This window comes from Clupea harengus, chromosome 11 (genome assembly GCF_900700415.2).
Source record: "Clupea harengus chromosome 11, Ch_v2.0.2, whole genome shotgun sequence".
Classification (NCBI taxonomy): Eukaryota; Metazoa; Chordata; class Actinopteri; order Clupeiformes; family Clupeidae; genus Clupea; species Clupea harengus.
The window spans coordinates 23,886,082-23,906,777 of record NC_045162.1 but is presented as its reverse complement, the minus strand read 5'-3'; the positions used below and the strand labels follow the sequence as shown (position 1 = coordinate 23,906,777).

Genomic DNA, 20,696 nt, shown 5'->3' with positions numbered 1-20,696 from the left:
AGGTCTTTCAGGACATTAGATAGGGGGAGAGATTAAATGGATATTAGGAATGTGTCCTGGCTACGGATTCTGTTGCACCTGTGGATGGACTGAGCCTGGAGTGCTCAGTTTGACAGACAGAGAGAGTAAATGTGGTATGTCAGGAACAGCTGGTTAAACACTGAACTATTTCCTACCATTGATATATTTGCCTAATTAATTTACACACACCTTGCATGCATTTCCTCTGCCACTTTCTCTCTGTTGCACGCCATTACTCTCTCTCTCTATCTTTCTTGCTCCCTCTCTATCTTCCTGTTCCGTGAGACAGTCAACCAACTAAGCCCCAGGTATCTTTCCCCCTCCTATTCCCTGAATTCTTCTAAGTGGCTGAGCTAGGTTGTTGTATTGTTTGTCCTTGTCTCCCATGAACTGTAATATTGACACATGCTGTGTCTTCTTCTACCTGGCTGATCTTGAAGCCTGTTCTTGCACACTGTGATAAAAACTGTGTTTGTTTGTTCTAAGCACTATGTTTTATTTTAAGTATAGATGTCACATTGTCCATGAGATCATTTTAGTATTCAGAGAATGAATAAATGATTGATAGGTTTGTTTTCTTCTTGAGTGCGTAGTTGTCCTGGCAGAGCGAACTGACACATAACAAAATGGTTCCTAGCTTTAGTGTCATTTCAATAATTTTTTGTATGCAATAAATAGTTTATTTACTATTTACTTTTACTTATGCTTTACCATGCAAAAAATACAGTATCTTATGGTGAACAGTTCAGAGTGTTCTTGTACATAGTGAAATACATACTTATCAGGGCTGACCTAGACACCATTTTGTAGGCTTTAAATACATTGTTTTCAAATGAGCGTTTAACCATCCCACCCAGAACCATTTTTTAAATACTCATATTAACATTTCATAAATTACTTACACCATGTTAAGTCAGTTCAGTATTGTAGGTCAATATAAAGCCAGAGGGGGGTAATTAAACATTTTCCGTTCCCATAGCCTTACATTGACCTGATATGAATAATTTACATGTTTGAGATGATTATCATTGTCATGCATATATATTCATGTGTTTTTTGTCTTTCATGGTTGTTATCATGGTTTGTTTTGTCCCCCACAAAATCAACATCTTTGAAGAGAATTGCTGTATGCATGCGTGCACAGGCAGGTACATTTATGATGATGACATAAACCAGTTGCATATAATTCTGTAAGTTACTTGTAAATGAAGTTCAAAAGGCCAAGGAGATGGTCATACCATATGCATTTAGAGCATTCTCCATGCCAAGCCACGAGATGGACAGCAGCAGCTGCCAATCACTGTCATTCTGTCACTACTCTCAGATTGGTTCAACTGAATTTTTCATTTCACCATTAAACTTTAATTACAGTGGTATGCAAAAGTTTAGGCACCCCTGATCAGAATGTGTTACTCTGATTAGCTAAGCAAGTAAAAGATTACCTAAGAGTCTTTCGATTCTTCAATTCGAATTCTCTTCCACGCAAAAGGCTTCTGGTTCTGTGAGATTCTTTGGCTGTCTTGCATGCGCTGCTCTTTACAGGTCTATCCATAATGATGATGATGATGATGATGATGATGATGATGATGTTTTAGGTCGGGGGACTGTGAGAGCCATGGTAAAACCATCAGCTTGAGGTAGTCCATTGCAGATTTTTGGGGGGGAGTTCAAGATCTTTATTCTGTTGTAGAAGCCATCCTCTTTTCTTCATCTTCAGCTTGTTTACAGACAAACTTTAGAGTGTGATGCTTACTTCCAGAATGTGCTGGTATCTAATTGAATTCAACTTGATTTCTTAATTACATTACTATAACTGAGGGAATAGCTTCCTGGAAATGCTTTGGTATCGTGTCATAGCCTTCCCCTGCCTTGTGGGCATCAATTATTTATTTTCAGAATGCTAGGCAGCGGCTTAGAGGAGCCCATGGCTGCTGATTGTTGGGACGAGGTTTGAGGAGTCAGGTAGCTACAACAAGCTACACGTCTGAGGCCTTTGGTAAAGGTTATCTGAGAGCTCAAATCTGTTGCGATGCCCAAACTGTTGTATGATGCTTCGTACCTTTTCTCTTCACTTTAAAATTGTACAAAACAAAAATAATACAGTAATCTTAAAATGTTGAAAAGAAAGTTTCATCTTTATCTTTATGCCTTTTGGAGTTCAATTCATCTTCTGCTCACTTCACTGTTCACAGTAACAGCAATTTTTGCATGCCACTGTACTTCCATAATGTCCATTACTGACTCATTTATTTTGCCATGGCAACAGGAGCCGGCTCCCTTTCCCTTTCCCCAAGTGTTTTCTCTGTTTACAGGGAGGCTGGTGGTTGAGTTATGTGTTCTCATCCATTGTTTTTGTATTATATTGTGTTGCTGATTTGTATTCTTATTTGTTTCAATTATGCCCATTCTATGTGTTATGTAAATTAAGGGGAAATACACTTATGGGACTCCTTTAGAACTTCTTTAAGAACTCCAGTTTGTTTCCTGCGTTATTGAAAAGTTTTGAGCCTGCCACAGATACTGATGCTCTGCCGGTGCTGTGAGATAAGTAAGCTAATACACTCTTAATATATGTTACTATTTTGAGTGACCTTTATTAGTTATGAATGGATGACGGAAACATACTTTACATCAATATGGATAGAGTGGAAGAGAACTTAACAGTGGCTTTCAGTGCTCACAATCTGTTTGCGTTGCCGGTGCCACTGGCGTAACATTTAAGCTCTGAGGAACAAGTTAAGCAGATATTCTCACTCACTGCCTATTTCATCATTCTTCAAGAATGCTGAAACACTGCGTATTTGGTGTGTGTTGCTGCTGTGTGTGTTGAGGAAAATAAGCAGGGTTTTTTTAGGGCAAAAGGTGAAAAGCCCCAGTAGAGGTTTTCAGGGTGAAACTTCATGTATTCCAATTTGGTTCAAATAAATTTGGCCATTTAATGACCATTGTCTCCTGAAATGGTTTCTTTTAAGCAGCTGACATTTTTTAAACCCCATTACCAGTCAACACACTGGGTTTGTATGTATTATATTTGTGTGGAAAAGAGACTCAGTTTTTACTGCATTCAATTGTTTCTTTGAGTTTTTTTTTTTTGTCTGTTTAAATAATACAAATGTAATGACAACGCATCTGCTTGTATCTCCTCATACAGTGCAAAGTGTGGGACTGGGACTCTAATGGAAAGCATGACTTCATTGGAGAGTTTGAAGCCAAGTTTAAAGAGATGCGGGGAGCAATGGACGGGAGACAGGTAAAGTCTATACAAACAAGTCTAAACTATTTTGTCCATTCTTGATTTCATTCACAGTTTTCAAAATGTACCAATGCAATTTGTTGGAAAAAAAAACCCAATCCAGTCAAGTAAACAAGTAGACAAGTATACACGTAAACAGTATTACCATACTTACTTCTGATTTTAGAAGGGGTGTCCATGTCATGCTAATGCTTATACAACCCAAATTAGCCCTGTAAATGTTGCTAGTTATGATGAAATATACTGTATATTCACTTGAACACTGAGATAGTAAGCAAGAAGGCTGGAGAAGGTGCTGTACACAACCTTTTTTTCTGAGTTAGATCTCAAAGTCAAAGATGCTAGCAGTCTTTATAAATCACAAAGGTTGGTGCCTGCCACCTCTGCCCTGTAAGCAAAGACAAACAAAGAGGGGCTCTGTGATCCCAGTAAAGGGGTATAGAGACAGGCTGATGGATATTCATTTACTGGAAATTGCTGGTATAAAGTCACAGCTTGCTAAGACGGAGAGACGAGGCTCATTCATCACAAGGCAACAGAACCGTGTGGCTGCATCTCTTTACTATGGGGGGAAATCCACCACCGCATAGCACTTTCTCTGTCTTGCCATGCGTCCTCTTTTTTGTCTGTGTGGCTCAAAGAGCCATCTGAGGCTGTTTCATGAGTTTGGTGAGGAAGGGAGAAAATGGCTAATTTAAAGGGAAAACCGATATTCTCACGGTAGATTGAACCTGCTCTGAAATTCAACATGAGAGATCAAAGAAGATGGACGCTTTTGTGCTTAGCAAGGGAAAGTAAAGGCATACCAGTCATTATGCCTTTACAGCATGTGTGTGTGTGTGTGCACGCTTGTGTGTGCACGGGCGTGTGTGTGTGTGCGCGCACGTGTGTGTGCGCACGTGTGTGTGCGCACGTGTGTGGTTGTCAGAGGACGTAGTTCATCTCAAGTGGACCTCAGCGAAATGGTAGAATTAACTGGTGGGCATGAATCCTCTCCCTCCCTCTCTTATCATCTCCCCTAAATCTCAGCTCTTGGGTGAAAGTCATTCTCTAATGAGCCGCCATTATAATCCAGACCGCAGAAGCATGTTGAAAATGGCCATGACTGTCACTACTCCTCTGGGACTCTGGAGGGCCTATGAATCACTTCAGCAATCAGCTCCCTCCAACTCTTCCTCTTTTCATTCAGCTGTTGTACAGTCACAGGCACACAGAGACTCACTGTGACTGTAGTGTAGACGTCTCATCTCAGGAACCTGCCAGGACCAGTAAATGTGATGACAGCCAGACAGTTCTAATCTCACACAGCAGGTCTATCAAATGTGTTTCTGAATGTGCTCTCTTCTCAAAGACTCTGTAGTTGGTTTTAAGCTTAATTAAGAGACGGACTGATGACTGCTACAGCTACACAGCTACGACTGTGCTTTGGGTTCAAATTTGATGATGAAAGTTAATTGTGGTTAATTAGACCAATTGAATAGGACTTAACCAGGCCAACTTTTATATGTAGGACAAAATCTATGGAAATTGGAGGCCCAATGTAAGCAGGTGTAACAGCCTACATTAACCAGATGCCTTTGTTTGGCCAAAATATTTCTAGCTATCGGCATGGTGGAGCAGATGTGTCCCATTACCACACAGACTATAACGGCACAGAGTAATTGTGTGACGGAATGCTGCATGAGCCCACTGTGGAAGTGTTAGAGGCAGTAGGGGCATTAAAAGATGGCACACACCCCTAATTGGTTCTTTCATGGCTTTAAAGCCCATAAGACTTTATGGGCTGCTAACGTGATCTTTAGATTAATGATAATGTGTCGGAATGTAAAATCCCAGGCTTTATATCAGTTGAGCTGCGTGAGTAAGAAAGAGAAACACTTTATTTGAATGCTTGACTGACATGACACTGTCATAACCATGACATGACACCTGTCATTAACATGAAGGAGTTTTTATGAATGTTTATGACTGTTGTCATTAAGTGTCATTCGGCCCATTATGTCATTTTTAATGCAAAGCTGACATTGTTTGGGATGTCTTTGTTATGACAATTTGACATTAACCAAGACAACATAACATGTCATGAACATGCCATGGCAGGCCTAATTATCAGACTTAACCATCAGACAATGAAGACACTACCCCATAAGTTAAGCAGTGGTAATGGCGACCTATATTATAAAATATCACAACCAAAGCCATCCAGCCATCCAATTAATCTGTTAATCTATTATGTTTATTAAGATGTTAAACTAGAATTCAGTGTGGCTTTGAATGGTGAGCGCTTGAGTTTTGTACTAAAATATTGTCTGTAATGTTGGCTACTTAGTATAGCTGTGTACTGGTGGAGCATGTAGCCTACAGTGGAAATAGAGCAGGATGAAGCTTTAGTTTTATATTTCAGTAAGTCATTTATTGTCACGCAGTAAAAAAAAAAATCTTTATTTAATAGTTATTCTCAGTTTCAGATTATTTAAATTCGCTGTGGAATAAGTTTCTTCACTTTCACTACTCTACTCAGGTATTGGAGTCGGCAGCCCCTATGGTGTACAGCAGCAGCTATTGAGTTATACACGTCAGAAACACAACACCCCACCAACCAATCACACGTCAGAAACACAACACCCCACCAACCAATCACACGTCAGAAACACAACACCCCACCAACCAATCACACGTCAGAAACACAACACCCCACCCACCAATCACACGTCAGAAACACAACACCCCACCAATCACACGTCAGAAACACAACACCCCACCAACCAATCACACGTCAGAAACACAACACCGCACCAACTCCCAGGGTGTCTCTTTACTTCACTGTCCCACACTACCAACATGCTTGACCATTTCATTAAAGGAATGAGATTAAGCAACAATTGCATGAAGGCAAGCATCCGGGGCTTCAGCTTTCTGTTTCTGTCTCAAACTGTGTGAAAATGGTGCATTACGCTGCCAGAATTAAAAAAATATTCCTGTGATATTCCCCTACAGGTCTGGGCTAAGCCCCGAATGTTTTCAACCTCTCGCACCACTCCTGCATGTTTATGGAAGGTTATGTTGTCTTGGTTAGTGTGAAGTTTGTCATAGCAAACACATCCTAAACAATGTTAACTTTGTATTGAAATTACATAATTGACCAAATGACAAGTCAAGGTTCATGACAAGGTTATCACGGTTCTGCACACCCCTTCAAATAAAGTGTTATCGAAAAAACCTTACAGAGGGTCTTTCCATGGATACTTTTATAAGATATAATGATTACTTTTGGAGTAAATACTTTTATATTTCTATAATTTTATCTCTTCTTAATTTGGACTTAGTAAAGCAGCACAGCCATTAAATGTGTCTTTTTGTGGACGGTAACAAAAGACCTGGAGGCTGTATCTCAATTGACGAGGCAATCCAATCACAGCCAAGTTTTGCTAATTATTTTTTAACAAGCGCCAGGGCACCCTCATCCGTTCTCATTGTCACAGAGGGTATTGTTGTTTTGTGCTCTTTTGTTTAGAGACGAGCCTGGTACCTCAGCCCATTCTCTCCACAGGAGCGGAGACTCTGACACAGCCAGATATTTAAATGAAGTCATTACACCATTTAGGATGCAAGTGCAGTCTCATGAATGCTCTCTCTCCCTCTCTCTCCCTCCTTCTCTCTGTCTCTCTCTCTCTCTCTCTCTTTCTCTCTCTCCCTCTCTGTTTCTCTCTTCCTAGGTGCAATGGGAATGTATTAATCCAAAATATCAAGTCAAAAAGAAGAATTACAAGAACTCTGGAATTGTTATTTGCAATCAGTGCAAGGTAATGTATGATGCCTGTCGTCTGTCAGTTAAACGTCTACCTACTACCCCAAGGTACATTGTGTTTGAAGAGATGACTTTAGTCTCTGTTTCATATGTTGTAGTTCTAGTGTACACTGGGGTAGACGCAGTTCAGGAGTGAAGCCCACATCCATTTATCCACATCTATTTGACAGTTTGCTTTCCTCCCGAGGACCTCCTACATAGTTCTATATCTTGCTTTGGTCCCAGAAGGAATGAATACTTGACCTCAGCAGAGTGTCCTTTAAAGGAAATATCAAAGTATAAACCTCTAAAAAAAAAGCGTCTAAATCACATCCGTGGCCTTGCTGTTGAATATGGATGTACAACAATTATGACAATCTTTGTCTAGCATAACTGTTGCATCATATTCATGGAGCATGCTGTTTCTCCTCAGACTATCCTCATATATACAGTCACGACTGAATGTTGCTTACTGATGCAGTGCATACAGTACATTTTCTGTGAAAAAAAGATCAGGAGGCAGGTGCAGCTGGTGTTCTTTCATTTAGCTGGCAAGGGGAGCACCAGGCATCCTGATGGCCAATTAATGTTTGAATAACATTAACATTCCTCTGCTGCAAGGATAGGAGGCTTAGCATTGGACATGAGGGACATGTTACCCAGAGGTAACCTAACTTTGATATAATGTCTATCTAATTGCATAAGAAACATTTGTATTCTGTCTTTCAGCTCGGAAACACCAATGCTTTGTCCTCTAGTCGATTCCACAGCACACCAGTTAGGCCATAAAAGATGCAGGCTATAGCGTTTGCTGAATGAAAGATATGATGAGCACAGTGCTGTTTGTCATCTCAAAGGCACACTAATTTTGCAATGTAACATGTCTTTATTGATAGACATCCAACATGCATTGGCCATTACAGCCCCATAAAAGTATTCTGTCCTTGCAAACATGTGGTCATGATGGTGCCCGGTAGCTTTTACCTTTTCTGGAAAGTTTGTGTAAGTTTGGTTTTTGTGATGTAGCTGAAGAGTTTACTGGGCCCATGTCTGCACAGTTTGATTGACGGCTGTCACAGCCTCTTGATGACTGCCTTCACTGCTCTCTTCTCAGCCACTGGATGAAAGCCAGGCTTTTAGAAAAGCTTGGTTATGTTGCACTTGTATGAGCCAGGTTGCTTTTGATGTAGCGCTGTTAAATGGAGTAGAAACTCTGCCCCAACGACATAAGCCACTGATGTGCCGGGCGGGTAAATAAACAAATCCATGTTTCTTACAATCAATTGAAAACCAAATGACCAATGAAAATGCAGGACATTTTCTTAATCTGCTGGATGTGGGACAAAGGGCCAAAATGCTGTGCAGTAGGGTACAACGCAGAACAGGACCCCCTGTCACCCTATTCTGATGATGCCTGTATCATAGAGAGTGTGAAATTATTGTGGGTTTAAAAGCAACTTTATATTTCCAGATTATAAAGATGCATTCCTTCCTGGATTACATTATGGGCGGTTGCCAGATCCAGTTTACAGTGAGTATGAAAGCTCATGAAAATGCTTTAAATCAATCTCACTGTCTGAAAAGACTGTCTTTATTCATGTGGTTAATGGTGGCCTTAATGGTCAAATTAGACACAATACTAAAGAGAAGAACTGAAGGGAGCTAACTTCCCTCTGCAGTGTAGACTTCCGGTGTAATTACCTAATGTTTTCACCAGCTTGTTAGATCTGTCCCCTAATTGGAGTAACCTTTGACACATTGCTAGACTAATTAAGAACAACGTACACAACAACTATGAATTGGGCATTGCTATCCATACAAATTACAGAGGGTAGAATATCCAAATTACACACTGTGACAGGACCTGAGGCAATGAGAGCCGTGCCTCAGGTGGAGTGAAATCTGAAGCCCACATAGGATATAGCCAAGGAGCCCACATAGGATATAGCCAAGGAGCCCACATAGGATATAGCCAAGGAGCCCACATAGGATATAGCCAAGGAGCTGGCTAGCGGCTTATTGGCACGACTCACTGGTCCCCTGGGGACAGCCAGTGATCAGCTCGCACACGTCCTCCCTTCCCTCTTAGTTCTGAGAGCCTATCCTCCTTGTTCACAACCCAATTCCCACTGCTACAACAGCTCTGCCTTCTGACCCAGTGTAGATGTGGCCAGTATAAAAGAGAACTTTTACTGTTTGTTAATGTTTAACAAATCAGCAGTGTGGCACTCTCTCTCTGCATGAAGCCAGCATGGGCTCTTTAATGTGGCAAAAGCTGAACTTGGAAAGCAAAGATGAAAGCGGGCCACCCCAAGACATATGATCTCTGTTAGTCCAGTCTCAGTTAAAATTGCTCTGTATTTGAATAACTTTATCTTTCATGACTTCAAACCAATGGTTGGCCTACACCCTGATCTAGAGGTCTTTTACCAGCCAAATGTAATCACCTCACTTCTACTATTCAGCCTGGGTTAGGGCCACTGAATGAAAACTTAACATTAATGTTATCTCATGATATTGTTCCATAATGTTTGTAATTGTATGTGTACATGTTAATGTTTTTGATGTAATATCTATCACACACCCGTCGAAAGCAATGGACGTTAAAAAGCAATGGAGTTAAAAATGAGAGCATATGTTCTCTTAGTTTTTTGTGAGACATGGTTACATGGATACATGTGATACATTGTGATGCTTGTGATGGTTTTGCAGTAAAAAAACGAGTACATAGTACAGTGTATATTACCATATAGATGAGTATAAACTCCAGCCTTTCCCTTTTGTATGCACTATAACACAGTCTGCTTAGAACCCATTCTGTTTATGCTAATTAAATACCGTTCTACACTTAATTAATATGAACTCATGCAAATTAATTGACTGGTCCTTTAGTTAATAGATTTTCTTGTTTCTCACAGTGCAAACAATATATAGAAAGGCAGACAAGTAAGATACAAACCACACACAGTGCTCAGTGTAGCAACTCTGACTGTTAAAAGAGTGAGAGTAGGTGCAGATATTAAATATATAACTGTGTCAAACCCTCTTTTTGATTATCGCCTGTTTTTCCAGGTTGCTATTGATTTCACTGCTTCTAATGGGGACCCCAAGAACAGCTGTTCGCTGCACTACATACACCCTTACCAGCCTAACGAGTATCTCAAAGCGCTAGTAGCTGTGGGAGAGATATGCCAGGACTATGACAGGTGAGAGGCAAGACTCTTCTCTCTCCAAACCCTAGAATGAGCTAGTTGTAGTAAAAACATTTTCTTGCTGGTGTCTGTGACTGAAGAGAAATACACAGACTTTTAACTAATGAATGGAAGTCACACTGAAGGATTCTTGTGTGCCAAAGGGGAGACCACAGTAAAAGGCATTATCACAAAGGTACTTTCCTCCTAGGGTTGCCAAAAGTGTGAAATTTAGAAGTGACTTCAGTAAAGGACTGTTCTCACAAAGATACAGTGACTGTGAAAGGCAGCTGAAAGTGTCAAAATAAAATACCTTTTACGTAAGGTATGGTTTTCAGTTTGTGTTTGACACTGGAACTACACAAAGAAACACAACACTGAATTGGAAGTCTTCCTGTTTCAAATGGCCATTGTAGATATTCATATTTCATTTAGGTACATTTTTTGAAACATTCCTGAAGGATGAAATAAGTCTGAATAAAATGTCACCGTCTTCGCTGTGCTCTCTCCCTCATGATGAAACCCCTGTGAGATCAAATTAACATTTGATTTTTATGGGTAGAAACTTCAAACAGTTTCACTTTTAATCATGTCTGAATAGGAGAGCTGAAAAAAAAAAAGGTAAAATATGGGTAATGGAAAGCCACAGTATCCTCATCTGTATACATTAACTTGGCCCTCTGTCTGAGGTGTGTCTAATAATGCAGATGAAATGTCTCATACTGTGCTTGCAGAAATGTCTATACGCTTTGTTTCTATCTAACACCTCTAATTTGCCAGGTAGGGATATCTTTTAAAATATGGTAATTGTTAGGTATTTGGGTTGATTTGTGTAAAAACTAACACCAGTGGTATATGATATTTCATGAGAGGTTAGCCACTCGCAAACAAATGCACCGAGAGTCTTTTCTTCTGTGTATTTCCACCAGCCATCATTAAGGCCTCAAAGGTTTCAGTTGATACCAGCTATTGTGTCAGATCAATAAACTAGAACTAGCACCATTAGCTTTGATAGCAAATAGTCGAGTGATTTCCTTCGTTTCCAGGATATCTAAAGAAATCATTTTTTCCCCTTTTCTGTTATCCTTACATCCCATACCCTGACTGCTGACCCTGAAAACTATTGATCATTCTAGATGAATCCTGGTACTCCAACCTTGTGAAACAGCTATAGGAAGTCAGTAACCTTAACCTAGTGAGTCTTAGTTCAGTGATGTTGAAATTCTGTCAATGAAAAAGAGCTTAAATAATTATTAAATAAATACAGTTATTTCACGCTGTTGTTCAACGTGTCGCGTGATGCTGTATAGCTTTGAAAAAAACCTGTCCGGGTTTCCCAAAAGCCCTTGAGATTTACGTGTGCTCTGAAGTGATCATAGATGGCTAAGAATGTGTGTTCGCGCTATGTGCTTGTTTGGCAAAAAAATAAATGAATGTTCTTAGAATCACTCGTAGAGAACACACGTAACTGTTAAGATTCATCAAGTTATTGGGAAATTCGGCCGTGGGCTTGGAGTCTCCTATGTGAAAGTCTATACCGAGTCTGTCACCACTTCCACTCCGACACTAGAACAGTCTCTCTAACTTTGCTAGGTCAACGAAGTCTGTGTGAAGAAATAGTGAGAAAACATTGCTCTTCCTGGACAGACTCCTGCGAGGCTGTAGGCATATTGGTGTCTGAGACCATTAAAAGTAGGGCACAGAGCACACTCCTCTGAAGTTTCTAATGTTTCATGCTTTGTTTGAAAACCCCCCCGAGTCATTCTGGGGCATTGAAAATGCTATACCTGTAGAAGAATAGATGGAGATAGCACAAACTCCTGGATGCTCAAGGCAGTAGCAGAAGCAATTATGTAAATACAGCACAAATACAAAAGGGCCTCAAACTCAAAATGCTGGTAAGGAACTCTGAATCCTTTGGATGGTTACAGTTGGCAGTTCTGTGCTAATCCATGTTTGCTCTTTCTCTCACTCCAGTGACAAAATGTTTCCTGCTTTTGGCTTTGGCGCTCGGATACCTTCTGGAGACAATCCCAGTGGAAGTGTGAGTGCCCAGTGCCATTTAAGATCGGTTTGGTGTGTCAGTGATCATTACTGAAGTCTCAGCTGATGTTAACAACACTCTGTACTGCCCAAGTCAGTGGAAAATGGGCTTATATTCCATTTGGTCAACACATTGGATCAGGTATGCTGGTCATAGACACGTCCTTTGCAGGAGCTTCGTTGGCACTTTATGGGAGTTATGACTGAGGGCACATTATTGTCTGAAATTCGTCCTGTAAATAGGCAGGAGGCTGAAGTGCCTTTGCCCCTCAGTGAGGTTGTTGAGGTTGCCCTTGGTGTAATTAGATATGGTCTCTCATCAAGTGCTATCTTTTTTTAGGTCTCCCATGATTTTGCTGTGAATTTTAATGAGGACAACCCAGAATGCGCAGGTATGACTTTCTACTTTACCTCACAATCAACCATATGGTTCATGTGCTATATTTAAATCTGTTGCTCTTCACACAAAATATCCTGAAGGCTTATCTCCCCAATGTCTAGGAACACACATGACTTGGGCTGGCGATATGGATCACTTAGGCGTGTGGGCTGTCTGTTAGGATAATGACAGGGGTGCAATAAGCACATAATTGAATGCCTGGTACATTTTAATACTTTGACATCTAGTTTGATCACTATCTCCTTACCATATACACCACAATGTTTTTAATTTGCTGTCGGACTGAAATATGCATACGACTTCCACACATTCTTGCTTGAAGAATTCTTCCTGAAATAGGGAATCAATGAAAATCTGAAACAGAGCGGTAGCAATGTGAGTCATTAACAGACAGATGATTTTTATGGGAGAAGTGTAAGACAAGAGGAGGTGAAGAATGATTGTGCATGCGTGATGACAGATATGATTTGAGAAAAAAGGAAAGAATATGCGATGAAGAATTATGAGAATGACTAATCCTCTACAGTTATGTAGATAAAAGATTACCGGTATATATACATTCAAATTCTGTTAGAGACAGAAGTGAAACAATGTTTCTTCACTGCATTCTACTGTTACTCGTCCAGACAACCCCCCTCTAAAGTAAAGTACCAAAAACTTTAGAAGTAGACGGCAGAGCTCCTCTCTGTGCTATTACTGTACCTGTTCCTTAAATACATATGGAGTAAATATGTAAACAATAGTTATATACAACATGTAACATATGCACTTACATTTTCATGTGAGCATACAGCCTACAGTATTACCTTCATCTCCCTCTTCTCCATCACTGTCACACCCGTCTGTCTCTCTAGAGGAACACATTGATATCCGCTTCACCTCTCAGTTCTATTGATGTCACTCGATTCGCTCAGCTATTTTTGGGCCTGCCCTCGATCGGCGCTGGCAGCGAGCACCCCAGAGTGGCGCCCTGAATGGGCCCAGAGCCTCCAGGTTCTGGAGTCTGCACCCAGTCTGCCTCGGCTTGCATGCCCTGCCAGAAATAGCTGGTGGCCGCCCGCCTCAACTGTCTAAATGTCTGCCAATCTCTCCAGGCAGGTGGTATAGCTTTTTTTGCCCCTACGGATCGCCTCTGCCAGGCCATGCCACTGAACGACAGAATAGTGATAAAACAACGGAATAGTGACTGATCACCTCATTGCTTGGTTTGGTTATTGTGCTTTGTGTTTAGCTCTGCTCTGTTTTACTCATAGAGGGATTTTTCTTCTCATGGGTATTTTGACAAAGACGCTTCAAGGACATTGTTAACACCAGGAGCAAGCCTGTGGTGACAGTGGGGGGAAAAAAACGCTCTTTTTAAGGAGTGAGAACTGGAGAGGAATTTAAGAAAGGAAACTGCTCTGCTAGAGGCTAGCCCTAGAGGAAAGAGGGCGACAAAAAATGGAAGCGCACAGGTTAAGGCAGAGGAGCCAAGGGTAGAGGCCAAGCAGACACAGAAACCTCACCATATTGTGTCAGTGCCATCACGGGGTAAGAGGCAAGGCTAGGGGGCTGTTCCCCTCTGCAGCATGTGATCATTAGTAGCAGTCCACACTGTCTAATTATCCACAGCCACGTGCAGGCATTCCCTTCCTAGACATCTGCTGATTACGCACTGTATTTACTCTGAGTGCACCAACACCAATCTGGACCTCCCTCGTGGGTACCAGAAAAACACATGTTACATGTTACACTGCTGCATTCTGTCAGGTGGAAGCATGTTAGGATTTTTCCACCGTCTTACCATCGTAGTGCAATGAAAAAACAAACACACACACATAGTACATACACATGAGCCAACACTCATTTTCTACTGACAAGAACGAGTAGCAGATGCAAACAAGTGCTCCGTCTAACTCCTGTTACTGTAACTAAAGAGGTATATATTCAGTACAATAAATCATCACTTTTAATGACCCTCTCTTTCTTACAGCCTCAGAAATGGTTGTTTTTGTCCTGTCTCTTTGACTCACCCTTGAAGCTTGAGTATGTCACACCAGATTTGGGCACCAGGGAGTGACTATAGGTAGATTGCAGCTGAAGTGTGTGAGTGTGTGCATGTGTGGGCATGTGTGTATGTGTGTGTGTGTGTGTGTGAGAGAAAGAGAGAGAGAGAGAGAGAAGAAGAGGTGAGAGAGAGAGAAAGAGAGTGATAGAGAGAGTGAGAGAGCGAGAGAGAGAAATCTGTTAGTCTTGGAGTGTCCTCAGTCAGCACTTTGATTGTCTTTGTATCAGACTTACTGGAGCGATCATGCTTACTGACCCATGTAGATGTCACACATCTTCACTCTGCTATCACGAGGCACAGCACACGTTCCCCTGAAGAGCTTGTGTGTGACCAAGAGTTTGCAAGCATGGACCAATAATTAGTACCCCTGCTGCACAGCAGCGCGGTCAAACAGTGTTTTTTTCCGACAATATCATATATTTAGTCTTCACCAATCCACATGAAACTTAGCATCATTGTAGATGATTCATGACATTTCGAACATGGGGACACTGCAACCTTTAGTTGTCAATAACTCAGAAACTTTTTTGCCAAAAATTACAAAATTGTTATGGCAGGTTGGCATCCAGGGGATGCATTATCCTAGCTGATTACGATTAATTTGTGGGAGTAAAAATATAGGAAAAGTAAGTAACTGCACATTACTTTAAAACTACTATTCACCGTGTCTTCACAGAACGATGAAATATGGCTTAGCCATTACATCTTAATAGGAGGATTTTTTCTATGTAGGAGTATTTTTTGCAATTCTTGGGACTAGAGGCCGTATGTTTTTGGGGTTTTGCAGGGAAATCTTTGTCATCAAAGTTACTTTAAGAACAACATTTTTATTGTCAATAATATTTCAACCTAGAAAATATACTGTATTGAAGAAACTTATAATCACTTAATATTTCAAACTTTATTTATAGTAAAATCTTGTTGAAAATATATGTATCAAATATGATACTGCAGGTATTTAAGGTAAATACATCAAGTATTAAATATGAATACAGCAAGTATTTAAAGTAATGTATCTGTAAATCCCTCCATTGTCTTTGTATTGCAATTCATGATACTGACAGAAAGATCATATCTCAGTGTCAGTCTTTACAGGTTTAAATTACATGTACTGTATATATAAATATTATTTTATATATTTTAAAATACTGTTTTTATTTCTTAGTTTCTTAGTTCTTACTTCATGTGGCAGTCATATTACGCACTGCTGTGTGGTATGTCTAGTTAAACGAAGCACTCAGTGACCCGGAGGGCCTTAATCTGACCCCAAATAAACAAATCCGCTCAGTCAGAAAATAATATTATTGCTGCTGCACTGCATGTGATGGAGTGATGAAGCATAATTGGTAGTATGTGTTTCTCACATCTCAGATGTGTTGCCCAGCCATGTTTGTATTCGTAAGTGGTGTGAAATAGGTGTCACGCCTCACAGCACAGTGAGGGAGTCTGAATGTCTGCCAATGTGAAACACAGAGCATATTCTAATATCGACTGAGTGTTTAACTGACTCAGCTTTTTGTTACCCACAGGATGGATTCTCAATCCATGAGTGCACTACAGTATCAAGGTGTCCATTGTCATAATATTTCTCTGGTCTGGACTCCAGGTATACAGGGTGTGGTGGAAGCCTACCAGAACTGCCTTCCCAAGATTCAGCTGTACGGGCCCACTAACATCGCTCCAATCATACAGAAAGTAGCCAACTCTGCCTCGGAGGAGATGCACACCAAAGAGGCCATGGTAAATATGGGACATGTGCCAACTTTGTTGCATGTATCGTTCATTTGAGCGCGACAGTCATAATAAGCATGTTGGAAAATGCTTCAGTTACACAAATAATCCAACTGCATGGAAACAGAAGGGTCAATATGTAACATGTCTGATACCATAACCTAGGCTGTGACCTCAGGACCCACCTGCATCAGCTCTGTGTCGAGCCGCAGAATCTGCAGGGAAAGTGTTGTGTTGTGTGTGATTACTGGCTTATGGTCATTTATAGTCCTGTGAATTGTTGTGTTTTGTGTGTGTGTGTGTGTGTGTGTGTGTGTGTGTGTGTGTGTGTGTGTGTGTGTTGTGTTGTGTGTGATTACTGGCTTATGGTCATTTATAGTCCTGTGAATTGTTGTGTTTTGTGTGTGTGTGTGTGTGTGTGTGTGTGTGTGTGTGTGTGTGTGTGTGTGTGTGTGTGTGTGTGTGTGTGTGTGTGTGTGTGTGTGTGTGTTGTGTGTGATTACTGGCTTATGGTCATTTATAGTCCTGTGAATTGTTGTGTTTTGTGTGTGTGTGTGTGTGTGTGTGTGTGTGTGTGTGTGTGTGTGTTTGTGTGTGTGTGTGTGTGTGTGTGTTGTGTGTGATTACTGGCTTATGGTCATTTATAGTCCCGTGAATTGTTGTGTTGTGTGTGTGTTTGTGTGTGTGTGTGTGTTTGTGTGTGTGTGTGTGTGTGTTGTGTGTGATTACTGGCTTATGGTAATTTATAGTCCAGTGAAAGTGGTGTTAGCTGTTCACTCACATCCTTGATTGCTAGATTCCTAGACATTCCTAAAATCTATGTTTTTGTGTTCTATCCTCCAGCAATACTTCATATTGCTGATTCTAACGGATGGGGTCATAACAGACATGGCTGACACCAGGGAGGCCATCGTTCACGCCTCACAGTTGCCCATGTCCATCATTATAGTTGGAGTGGGCAGTGCCGACTTCAGCGACATGCAGATGTTGGATGGGGACGACGGCATCCTCCGCTCGCCCAAGGGGGAGCCTGTGCTGCGGGACATTGTCCAGTTTGTGCCCTTTCGCAACTTCAAACATGTGAGTGGCACCATATTGTTCTAAAACCCAAACCCATTTCCATAATGAGAGCAAAGTTGCATCTTAACTTTCTATTATTTTTTTTTACTCCCGAGTTATCACAACCACAGATGTCACTTGCAAGGCTCTGTGGTGAATTTCTTTGCTCCACTGATTTTTTTTCCCGATGCCTGCAACTAGTAGGAAATAGTATTTCCTTTAGAAACCCTTGCTAAAAACTGTTCAGGGAATACAGTTCAGGTTCTGGAGGCATGCCACTGAGGCGAGAGAGACAATTACTGTCTCCCATGAGTCCCTTCGGAGGCCTAGTCCTTCACAGGTGATTGGGACAGCCTTGCACCCTGCAGGAAGCTGAACTAACTCTATTAGAAACACCACATACCTCCAGCCCCCCTAATCAGAACATTGCTATGCACACAACTCCACCTGGACCCAAAGCAGAGTCTGAATTGCCTGTGAAGAGGCCACTTTTCTTCCTTAATTAATCCTCCAGCTCTCCGCCTTACTCTACACGTTCTTTTGCTTCGCCTCAAGCTGGCTCTAATAACCGGTGGAGCTAACAGCTCCATTAATTACCACACATCCTCTTCTTGTGCTGTGGAGAAAAACAATTAGCAGAGAAGGCATTTAGGATGGGGATTACAGTTAGAGATGGTTAGATTACAGTTTTAAGATTTTAAAAGTGAGAGTTGGCATTGAGTAGTGCAGAGAAGTGGTGATGATGATCGTGATTCCACCTAGATGTCATGCTGATGAGAGTCTACACAGTGGCTTGGACGGAGCCATACACTATTTCAGCCAATCAACAACATTGCTTTAGGGGCACAGAAGGGAGCAGTGTATTTCATTGGCTGTTGAGCTCAAATATCAAACACCTTTCACCAGGATTGAGGACGATTGAGGATGCACAACATGTATTGCACTAAATAGCGCTCTGAGTTGGAGATGTCTCTTACAAACTGAGTATGTTATCTGCCTCTGATCTTTCAGTTTAAAGCAGCTGTGAATAACACATCACAACTTAAAAAAACCTCTCTTGAAAGCTTTTGTCTTATTAAATCCTGACCCTAAAATCATTTTGTATCCATATACAAGGCTCTCCCTTAATTGGCACATTGGGAAAACAGACAGCCTTGTTCTCCCATCTCATGTGACGAGTGGGCTCTCCTTAGTAAGCCATGATGCTTTAGGGCTTTAGCTGCCAGCAGGTGAGGTTGAGACACTGCTCTCTGTAGGGATGAACTATGTCTACAGCACAGGCTGGGGGTCCCACACACAGCCACAGCACAGACTGGGGGTCCCACACACAGCCACAGCACAGACTGGGGGTCCCACACACTGCTACAGCACTTTCAGTGGGTCTGGAGAGATGAGGGCGATGAACTTCCCACTGGCTGAAAATATTCACTCATCAAGCTGACATAGCATCACAGCAATGGATTATGATGCAATGTCTTGAAATAGTTCATAGCATGTCACACACAGTATTTCAGAGGTAGGTGGGAACCTCACGTATTTCTGTGGCTTGATATGTTTCATCAGCTGCCTATAAGTGAGATAAAAACAAGATATGCACAAACAAAAGTGAAATAGGCAAGTTCTATGCAGATCAAAATGTCAGGGTTTTACAAATTGTTGGTGGGTATATTGCACAAAAATTGCATTAACTTGTAAGTGAGCTTCTTTGTATCATGCCCTGGGGTTGCTGAGGCTACACTACTGATGGGGAACTCTAATCTTCCTTTATGACAAGAAAAGAGCCTGTTATAAGATGTTCTGGTGTACCATGCACTTATAATGTGATGTGCCATCAGTCAAGCAGTCAGTCAAAATGAGCTCTCCGATTTCTCTCTTGTGTTTCCTAGGCTACTCCTGCTGCGCTCGCAAAAAGTGTCTTAGCTGAAGTGCCCAACCAGGTGGTGGACTACTACAACAGCAAGGGCATCAAACCCAAGTGCCCGAGCGAGTTGGAGTCTTCCAGGACATTCGGCCATTAGGCCACACTGCCCAGTCTAGAACGTCGATCATTGCGCAATTTAAGCACGTTACTGTAACTTAAATTATGAAAAAAAACTAACAACTTTTCCTTTTAATTGTTTTGCATGTGTAGCCCCTCGTGGCTTGCATCTGTGTTGCAATGGTAGTGTTAACTGCTGTGGAGAGATGGAACAAACAAGGGAACGACCAAAAGGAATCAGCGTAATGAGCATGGTGACTGGGAGTCTACCAGTGATGTAATGTATTTGTTTTTATAAAGGTGTGTTGGAGTTTTGCTAAATTTCTTAATATTCTTACAGTGAAAAGCATTTTGGATCCCTGGGAATGGATGTGTCCATATTAGAGTTATCCGCATCTTCAAAAACAGACTTTTATGCAGATACATGGCTGATGCATGAACTGGATTTTGCATGTTAAGGATAAAATAATCCTGTTTTTTTTTTGTTCAACCTCATGTTTTAATAGAAATTGTGTATTTGAGGCTCTTTTCCTAGTTTGTAATATTGGCTATGCCATATGAAAGAATGTTAAGCACAACACATTTTGAGCAAGATATATATGAGTAACACTTTAGAATATGTTTTGATTGTTTACATCTATTGTATAAGTTAATGAAATGAATAGTGTGTATATTTATGAAATATTTATCAACTGTAAAGGACGTGTTGCACTAAACCGATGAATGTAGCAGCAAAGACTTGTAGTTAATTTGTGACCCTTATAGACAGACAGTGATATTACTGTGTGCATTGTGCATGCCATCACAAGTCTTCCATTGTTTCTCCACCTCATGGGTTGATACTGAAGTCAAGTTATTCTGTTGTTTGTATTCTAAAGTGTTACCAAACCATGAGCCTGATATATTGTAATATTCTTTTTAATCAAAAATAATAAATAATTGTTATTTCAGAACAGTGCAGTTTAATGAGTCATAGTGAACAGTTCAAATAAATGAAATCATATTGGTAAAAGGTACATTGCATATTTGCAAGGGTATCACGAAACATGGTCCCATTCCTATTTCACTTCTTATCCAAAGGGAGCTGTAGGGCTGATGAATGTGAAAGAATACAAATTTAATTGAATAAATTAAGTAATAATGAATTTTATCCCTGGACACAGCTGCTCCTCACACAAATTAAATT

General features: G+C 40.9%; 1 protein-coding gene across 2 annotated transcripts in view; it reads left to right on the top strand.

Annotated features, from left to right (window-relative positions):
• The window catches only part of cpne4a (copine IVa), a 48,771-nt gene extending 28,311 nt beyond the window's left edge, over positions 1-20,460 (top strand). For both annotated transcript variants that reach the window (XM_031576482.2, XM_031576480.2), the window contains 9 exons: positions 3,173-3,271; positions 6,991-7,077; positions 8,533-8,592; positions 10,134-10,267; positions 12,230-12,296; positions 12,636-12,687; positions 16,349-16,482; positions 17,317-17,553; positions 19,419-20,460. In XM_031576482.2, the coding sequence (XP_031432342.1) occupies positions 3,173-3,271; positions 6,991-7,077; positions 8,533-8,592; positions 10,134-10,267; positions 12,230-12,296; positions 12,636-12,687; positions 16,349-16,482; positions 17,317-17,553; positions 19,419-19,550 (1,002 nt within the window). In that variant the 3' untranslated portion in view covers positions 19,551-20,460. The remainder of the gene's footprint in view (positions 1-3,172; positions 3,272-6,990; positions 7,078-8,532; positions 8,593-10,133; positions 10,268-12,229; positions 12,297-12,635; positions 12,688-16,348; positions 16,483-17,316; positions 17,554-19,418) is intronic.
• The last annotated feature ends 236 nt before the right edge of the window (positions 20,461-20,696 follow it).